Raw genomic sequence first — 9,049 nt, 5'->3', positions numbered from 1 at the left:
GGCAAGAGAATCGCTTGAGCCCAGGAGTTGGAGGTTGCTGTGAGCTGTGATGCCACAGCACTCTGCCCAGGGTGACAGCTTGAGGCTGTCTCAAAAAAAAAAAAAAATCCCACCCATCAAGTACTTAGGAATATGGTCATTGGCAGAGCTCCAGGTACCTTTTCAAACAGCTCAGACATGGGCTCTAATGAAAAGAACTAAGTCAGTTCATCAAAATCACCCCCCAAATATAATCCAAGTGGGGCTTTTTCCCCGACTCAGAGGGATGAGAGAAAACTGTTTGTGCGTGCTGTTCCATTCCAATTCTCGTATGTAAAGGTAGCCATATCATTAATAATCTCCCTGGAAGGTCTATTAATACATATGCTAATCTTCGGCACCCACTCTTCAGCATGGAGACAGCCCCGTAGCTCTTTGCAGGTAGGCCAGCGGGTTTGCAACAGGCCCAGTACCAAATATGGACACACACATTCAGTGGTGAGGAGAAGGCTGCCGAGTTTATTTTAGCAGGATGACTAATCTCCGAAGGTCCTGAATTAACCTGCACTGCCTCTGAAGTCATGCTCTTGGATGGTTCACAAGCATTTTATTTCTTTCTAGGCCGTATCTGCACAGTATCTAACAGTAAATCTTGCAGGAGCTGCGTGGATTGAATTCTCTCAAATCTTAAAGACACTCTTCTTGAAAGTGGCTCTTAAGGGACACTGAAACTCATGTCTAATTCTGAACTACAATTATCTTTACCTAAACAGTTTAAAATGAGGCCCATTAGCAGGAATCAATTTATTTTAAAAACCACTGGAACCCCTATCCAGACAGTTGGTTTTTCTAACATACGACGCTTCCAGCTGAGAGTCACGGAAACCAAGCTGGTAACCAGCTTCTCTGCTGCTTTGCTCAGATGTAAAGTTCTAGATGAAAACATTGGAAACATGAAGCAGTTCATTTGGGTATTATTGATAGATTTCCTTTTCTCTTCTGCAACGGTCTGTTTCTTTCTTGCCCACATCTGTGGTTGCTGAATTCCAACACAGAGACGTTCTCCTGAGTCTGTAACAGGCTGCACAAATGGTGTTTTTATTCCCATACACACACACCAGCCTGCCCCACACACAATGAAGATGTCTCCCTCTTGGGGGATCCTGTTGCCAGATCTGTTCTTGACTTCTAAGATACCCAATACTGATCTATATTAAAAGGCTGGGAGGAGACTGGCCATCTAACATCAGAGTGGGATAAAGAACCCTGTCCAGGCTCGGCACCTGTGGCTCAAGCGGCTAAGGTGCCAGCCACATACACCTAAGGTGGCGGGTTCGAATCCAGCCCAGGCCCACCAAACAATGAAGGCTGCAACCAAAAAAAAAATAGCCAGGCGTTGTGGCAGGCGCCTGTGGTCCCAGCTACTTGGGAGGCTGAGGCAGGAGAATCGCTTGAGCCCAGGAGTTGGAGGTTGCTGTGAGCTGTGATGCCATGGCACTCTGCCCAGGGGGACAGCTTGAGGCTCTGTCTCAAAAAATAGTAACAATAATAATAAGACTGCTACCTATGATACTATTTAGCATGGATTCTGAGTAGCAGGGAGCAAGGAATTATTCCTGGGTAGGCGGCTGGGCTCCTTGCATTAATTCTGCTAGTCCCACCAGCAGACTCATGGCTGGGGGGGTAGGTTTGTGGAGGGAGTCAGGGATCCATGGGGAAACCAGAGGATCATTTTAATCATTTCTGTCTCCTCAGGCATCCGGGTGATCCCCCAAACAGCATGTGTCCAGCCCCAGACCTGCCGCCTGGGAGTCAGGATTCCTTCCTCCCCAAGGCTGTGAGCACCTGCAGGCCGGCAGGCTTTGCCTTCTGAACCGCCCCATCCCCACCCCCGCCACGGCATGTTTCACCTCGGCCCTGTTGCTACATCAGAGTGTATTTTTGTAATTCCTCCAGCTAACATTTCAACCGGCCCCATCTCTGCTCACCTGCCTCTCCCCTCTTCCAGGGGCAGGCGGGCGAAGGGAATATGAAATCAAGCCTGGGGTTTCGTCACTGCCATACCTCGTTTGTAAAAGAGCTGTTCTTTTTGACTGATTGTTTTAAACAACTATTTCTCCATTAAACTTCTACTGAGCAAGTAGTTAATAAACTGGTTTGCTGTTTCTAAGTGAACCAAATGAGAAGGGCAGATTCCACAAACACAGAAGCCCAAGCCAGCAGGCAGAGGCAAAAGGCGTGTGGCCCCGAGGTGGAGACAGTAAGAGGGATGAGGTGCACCCTGCTTGTGCAGGGGCCCTGATCCAAGTGCTACCAGTGGGGGTGGGGGGCATGGACAGGCCAAGGAGGGGGGCAGTGGTTCTCAGACCTCTCCGTGTGCTCCAGCACCAAACAGGTGCAGTAGCTGGGCCCCGCTGCCCCTAAGTTAGTAGAAATTTGCCTTAACAAGCTCCAGCTAACACAGGTCCTCCTGATTTGAGACTAAAGATGCCACTTTTATCCTCAACATGTTAAGGCATGTTACTGTCAGAGTCCACCCAATAAACGTAAGGCAAACTCAAAGGGAGCAACCGAGGAGAGTTAAACACCTGCACAAACGGGTAGGGGCACAGGAAATCAGCAAGGGATGGTCAGGTGCTCTGCAGGGCAACTGGGAGCCCTGGTAGGTGCAAGGGAGTCACAACATAGCTCTCCAAGCTTTCAGCAGGGAAACAGAGCCAGCCCCCTCCCTCTCCTCCTTGTCTCCTGTTAGCCAAACCCAATCGGAAGCTGGAAAGTTAGGGTACCACCCACAGGTGCAGCCACAAAGGTAAGTTTGGAGGCAGGGAGCGAGCTGCAAATGCAGAGTGCAGTTTCCTGAATGGGCACTTTGGCAGATGTGGGAGAGCAGGTGGATTGGATCCAAGGCTTTCTTAGTGGCATGGGGCGGGGCAAGGACTCCGAAGAGGGAGACAGAAGTCCTCTGTTCTGCCCCAGTGCAAGGAGAAAGGCAACCAGGCGGGGAAAGACAGAACTGCTCTGAGGCAGCTGAACTTGAGCTGGACTTGAGCATCTTCTCAGAGTGCAGCGTCCTCACCAGCAGGCAATATTCGGACTCCCTGGAACTCGCTCCTGGAGACACCACCTAGTCCCAAAGGCTTCCTTCCTTCCCTCTCCCCAACTCCTCCCCAAAGCTCCTACCTCTCCTGGACAGAAGGCCAACCTGCTGCAGAAAGGAGCCTACCCCTACATAAAACTCTCATCAGGGCAACCATTCCCCTTCTTATTTATTCATCTATTTATTTTTGAGACAGAGCTCAAGCTGTTGCCCTGGGTAGAGTGCCGTGACATCACAACTCACAGCAACCTCCAACTCGTGGGTTCAAGCGATTCTCTTGCCTCAGCCTCCCAAGTAGCTGGGACCACAGGCGCCCGCCACAGCGCCCGGCTATATTTTGGTTGCAGCCATCATTGTTGTTTGGCAGGCCCGGGCTGGATTCTGAACAGACAACCCCAGCCTCCCTTTCTTATTTAAATGTACTCTGAACATTTAAATATGTTTCCACAACAACTTCAAGGCCAGTTTATGTCACTCAGTGTTGTTCTCAGAATCTAGCATTGCCTTGATGGACAGTTCTTAAAGGTCAGCAACTAAACTTGCACACACTGGGCCCTGGGCAGCACAATGCGTTCCGCTTATAACAGCCTTCCTGCCCAGGCCACCTGCCAGCAGTTTGGGCCCTCACAGCACACAGAATCTGTCTGTAGGGAGCAGAACATGTTCTGAACCCACCCAGAGGGTCACTCACTTTCCCCTAAGCCACTTGCTCATTCCCCAACAGACTGGAGAACGTGGCCAAGAATAGGCTCCCCTCTCTGTCAATATAAACAGCAGAAAATAGTTACTGCCTCAATTCCAATCCTGGTGCCATTACTGCCCAGTATGTGACCTGGGGCAAATTATCTAACCTCTGTGCCTTACTCTCATCTATAAAATAGGAATAATTAGGGTTACTCCCTCGTAGGGATACTTGGGCAGCTTACGTAAGCGCTGGGCCTAGCCCCTTGTCCACATTACCTATGGCTGTTACAAGCAAATCGACGTGTACACTTTACCTACAGTGTGACAGCTGTCATTTAACACCCAGGATAATGACAACCTCGGTCTTTGTGGGAGGCGGGGCAGATGGACAGGCACACGTTAAATCAGACAAGGTACCATTTTATTCCTTATAAAATATATTTCATATTGTTGCTGTAAAAACATTACATTTCACATTTTTTTAAAAAAATTTTTAACAGTAAAAATAATACTTGGAAGACAGCTGGGGGCAAAGGCGCCAATAAGACAAATTCACAGATGGGATTTATCTCCCTCTTCTCTTTTTTTTTTTTTTTTTTTTTTTTTTTTTTTGCCCTTGGTCAAAGGCAGAACCTGGGATGAAAGTAACAGGACAGATTTCTCCCAACAAATCAGAGTCTCCACCTCCAAATTAATATTGTGCTCCAAGGAGTCCAGCTACAGACTTACTACGGCAACGTGACCAGTGCTGAAAACACTCCCTGAAATTACAAAAATGCTCTCAGAGCCACTTTAAAAGTCACATAATTAAATCCCAGCTATTTTTTACTTTGATAGTCCTTTTGCTTTGCAACCTGAGATCTCACTTGACCACAGACACCATTGGCTGGACACTCTCCGCACTAACGGAGCAGACTTGGCATCGTTAAAGCCGCTCAGAACACAGCACCACAGAATCTGAAGCTAAATCCCGAGAAATATTCTGGATGAAAGTAACATGCCTGGGATGAACAGTTTCCCAAGATAACTGCTTTGAAAATCGGTCCTGTTAGTTTCAAAAGCACATCTGTGGCGTCTTCTCTCCAGCAGATTCTGCTGCCCGGGCGGGCTGGGAAGGAGGGAGATACAGAGATGAAGAAAACAGGCGTGACCGCTGGGTCGATGCACAAACCACCCCCACCCTCCGAGAAGAAACAAATGGAGCAACCCCAAGGACAGAGCACGTGCTAAGAACCAACACGACAGCAACAAGACGGGAGCCGGTGGAGGGAGGGCAGTGGGAGCCGCCACCCCCGAAAAGGAGATGGAGCCAAGGGGCAGGGAAGGCTGAACCCAAACCAAAGACCGAGAACAAGAACAAAGCCAGCCCAGCTTCCAAACTGTTCCATCCTCCTCTTCTCTCTTCTTTTCCTCCTCTGTGTACCAGGGGCGTGAGAAGCCCACCTCCCAAGGAGAAAAGTCTATATATCCAGTTATGTCTCCATGGCCCCGACAGAGGGGGGAGATTAGAACAGGTTCTCTAAAGCGGAGACTCTGCAAGAGCTCTGGTGAAGAAGGAACAGAAGACCCCCAGGGGCTGGGTGTCCATGGGTCAAGAAGGTCCCACTCTTCACCGACAGGCTCTAAGGAGAGGCAGAAAGAGCCACGAGGGGCCGCTGGCTCTCTGTTCTCAAGGAGGTGGGAGGAACAGGAAGAGGAGCTCAGGCCGCCGTGGGCTAGCCCACTTCGACAAGAGACAGAATTCCATATACATATTTTTTTACTAAGTTATAAAAACATACACTATCACCACCAGAGACACCTGTGTGCAGGTGTCTGTCCTTTCTGTCACCAACACAGGCCACCATACCCTTCAGAACACCATGCCCCCGGTGTTGGTTACATCCACTTTTGTAACACTCAGTGAGTCTCAGATTGAAAAGCACATTTCCGTGTCCCTCGGAAGCATCCAACACAGCCTCGGTGGCCAAGTGTCTTCACCCAGGACCGAGAGGACAGCCTTGATGGCCATCTAGGGGTGGACGCTGCCACTCAGTACTAGGAGAGGTGACTTGTTGGGCATCCCTGAGCCCCTGACATCCGGGACGCAGGGCCAGGACTTGTCCCCAAGACAGCTAGGCACCAGGTGGTCACGCTCGAGCAGCCTCTGAGGAATGCTCAGAAGAAAGGGGAACCCCCAGAACAAGCACGTGTCCTGGCTGGGGGCTGAGGCCCCTCCCAGTCTGTGTCACAGCTGGCATGGCACAGAACTCCCCAAACCTCCCTCCTCCTCAACAGCTGTGCTCACTCTGCAGCCCAGTCTCGCTCGTCCAACCCATCTTCCTCCGCGATTTCCTCAGCCTGAATCTCACCCCCGTGAGGGACTCTCTTTGGCCTTTCCCATCCTACCCTCCAGGCAGAAAAGGGAAATGGGGAAATCCCTGGTAAAGCTTTTGTCCCAGGGAGACAAAAAAGGAACCCACTGCTGAGGTCCCCTCTGGCCACCCAAACAAAACTTTAATCAGTAAAGGCTTCCGAATCCACCCTAAAAGGAAAGGAAGCGTTTCAGAAGCGTCCTTAACTGGAAGGAAGAGGCAGACATGGGGGAGTTTGTTCAGGTAAAGAGCAGAGAGTTTCCAAAGACACTGAAACCCTCTAGAACTCCTCGAGGAAAGAGGAGAGAATGGTCAAGGTAGTGTTTAACTGCCAGGTTTCAAAAAGTGAATTCTTGTTAGCCTTTTGGCTCAGCAATTTGGGGATAGTCTTTAAAAATCTGTTAGTCTGGGCTTTGAGAAGAAGCCACATCCCAAAGTGTCTGGGGGCACCCAGATTCAAACCGCAGCTGTTGCTGAGAAAGGGTTTTCTTTACCTTACCTTACCTTAGCTGCCTGGGCGGGAAGAGGCGGCACGCCCTGGAAAGCTCGGGCACCACTCTCGCCCCATCCACGCAGTCCTGCGCACTGTCACCCATCAGCCAGGGAAAAAAAAAAAAATTTTTTTTAAAAGAAAAGTAAATTCATCTTGCTCACAGTCCTTTCTGGAAAGAGTTGAGAAAGCAAAGAATTCATCAACTCAGCAGGAAACAGAACGAGCTGTTCCTCCTTCTGATATGTACACTGAATCCCCTAGAGAGAGGATACGCAGGAAAGGGAGGGAAATTAATTCTTTGGTCTCTGTCCGGTTCGCTGCTGAATACCCTCGGTCAGTTTTGGCTCTCTCCTATTTGGGGGGGGACAAAAATATTTCGAGTTTCTTTTTTTAAAAAATAAAATGTTCCCACAAAGGGGGAAAAAATGCTTTAAGTGTTACACCTTAGCCAATAGAGCCCAAACTCTGCATCTCCACTTTTCTCTTTTCCGTTTCCTCTGAGGGCTGGTGACACCTATTGTCAGCTGGCAGCCGGTTGGGCCAGGCACAGGGAGCAGAGGCAGCTGGCAGGTCAGTCCAGGAAGCGCTGGCAAGCCTTCTTCCAGCGGCAGGCTGTGCACCACTGGTCCCGGTGCTCGATGCCGTACACCTTGCGGCACTTCTTAGCCTCCCCTCGAGCTTTCCTGCCCAAGAGAGTAATGAGAGCACAGAGTCACGGCCCACGGCCAAGGTTACACCTGGACAGCCAGCAAGCTCCGGGCTGAGTGACAAGCAGAGGCCAGAGGGGGCAGCTCCCCATGGAAGCCAATGAGGCCCAGGTCAGAGGCTCTGAGGACAAAAGCCACCCTCTCTGGTGTAGCCTCCCTCTGGGCTCCCCTCTGGGGACGAACCCTGGTGAACTCAGAGTGTGTGCCACCAGTGGTGACGAGGGGGACAGGAAGCAGAGGGCAGGGCACAACAGCGCACTCTCACCTGGCACTGCTTGGGGCCCGGGGTGGAGAAGTGACGATCAGATGAGATTTCACTGCAGGTGGCAGCTGCTGGGGCTCACTGAAGCTCAGAGACCGGCTCCGGACCTGGGCACGGGGAGAGAGGCCGTGAGCAGGAGGGCAGTCGGGAAGGGCAAGAATGCCGCCCCACATGACTTGTGGAGCCACTCCTCACCCTGCCGGCCCACAGCAAGCAGAGGGACAGGAGGCCTTGCTGAGTCTCAGGGGACCTTCCGCGTCTCAGGGGCATTCTCAGTAGCCAACCAGCCAAGGGGGGCTAGAGAGTATGGAGCAGCCCTAGGCCATGCCCAGAACCCGGCCTGGCCACCTTCAAGGCTGCCCCAACAGGAAGGCATCCCACTGTAGGCATCTCAACCACACCTGGCAATTCGGTTTTACAATGTGTGACACCTCTCTGCAGGACTAGAGCCCCTGGGTGTGGTTCAAAATGTCCTCAGGGCACTTTTATTTCAGGGTCAAGATAGTCTTGAGATTTCTGACCCACCTCACATACCCCTGCACTCTCTCCTTTTCTCTCCTCTTGGCATTAAAACCCTAACCAGCACCCACCACATTCATGGATGAATAGGGCACTGATCCCAGCCTCGTTCTGTGATTGTCTTGGCAAGAAACCTTCCTGACTTGGACTGTTCTGCAAGCTCCCATGGCCAGCGGGGAGCACCCGGGAGAGGGGAGACACATGGACACCATCAAGGAGTTTGGGGGCTGGAGGCACGACACCACCCACCTGTGCCATGTGCCAAGAGACAGCTTCCAGCTCTGGGGTGTGTGGGAGAGCCCCAGGATCCTACCAGCCCCCCACCCAGAGTCAGAGCACTGCCGGCCACAGAGACAGGGACACTTACCGGTGAGAGGGAGCAGGCAGTGGAAGGGGCAGCAGCCCAACTGACACTGGTGTAGATGTGCGGAGAGACAGGGATCTGGAAAGAGGGCAGTGCCTGCGGAAATGACAGCACGTCACCCTGGGTGCCAGCTCAGGAAGGGCTCCGAGTCTGCCACGGGTTGGGCATAACCTCACATTGCACAGCAGAAGCCTCACCACTGCAGAAGTGGGATGAGCAGGAAATACTGGGACCTACCAGAAGGGTCTTCCCAAGAGCGACATCAGAGCACCCAACTCTCTGAGGTGGTCTGCTCACTGCAGGGCTCCAATCTTATTTGGTGTTCTCTCAAGACCTAATCACCACAGGGGATTAACTTCTCAGCCAGATCACCCACCAAGAACATGCTACTTGGTTACCCAAAGAGGTCCAACAGCCTTCTGAGTCTGGGAGGTATTGCCGGAATAAGATGGGGTGTGCCTGGCTCCGCACCTGTGCTCAGCGGGTAGGGCGACAGCCACATACATTGGAGCTGGTGGGTTCAAACCCAGCCCGAGCCTGCCAAACCACTATGACAACTATAACAACAATAACAAAAAATAGCTGGGCAT

At 51.5% G+C, this 9,049-nt stretch overlaps 1 protein-coding gene across 2 annotated transcripts in view; it reads right to left on the bottom strand.

Moving 5' to 3' along the window:
• Positions 1-4,184: 4,184 nt before the first annotated feature.
• Positions 4,185-9,049, bottom strand: part of ZNF395 (zinc finger protein 395) — a 42,892-nt gene continuing 38,027 nt past the window's right edge. For both annotated transcript variants that reach the window (XM_023515580.1, XM_023515579.1), the window contains exons 8-10: positions 8,463-8,555; positions 7,580-7,683; positions 4,185-7,290 (exon numbers count right to left, since the gene is read on the bottom strand). In XM_023515580.1, the coding sequence (XP_023371348.1) occupies positions 7,179-7,290; positions 7,580-7,683; positions 8,463-8,555 (309 nt within the window). In that variant the 3' untranslated portion in view covers positions 4,185-7,178. The remainder of the gene's footprint in view (positions 7,291-7,579; positions 7,684-8,462; positions 8,556-9,049) is intronic.

The sequence above is a fragment of the Otolemur garnettii genome, unplaced genomic scaffold, assembly GCF_000181295.1.
Source record: "Otolemur garnettii isolate 467f Iridium unplaced genomic scaffold, OtoGar3 scaffold00074, whole genome shotgun sequence".
NCBI lineage: Eukaryota > Metazoa > Chordata > Mammalia > Primates > Galagidae > Otolemur > Otolemur garnettii.
This window is presented reverse-complemented; position numbering and strand designations above follow the sequence as displayed.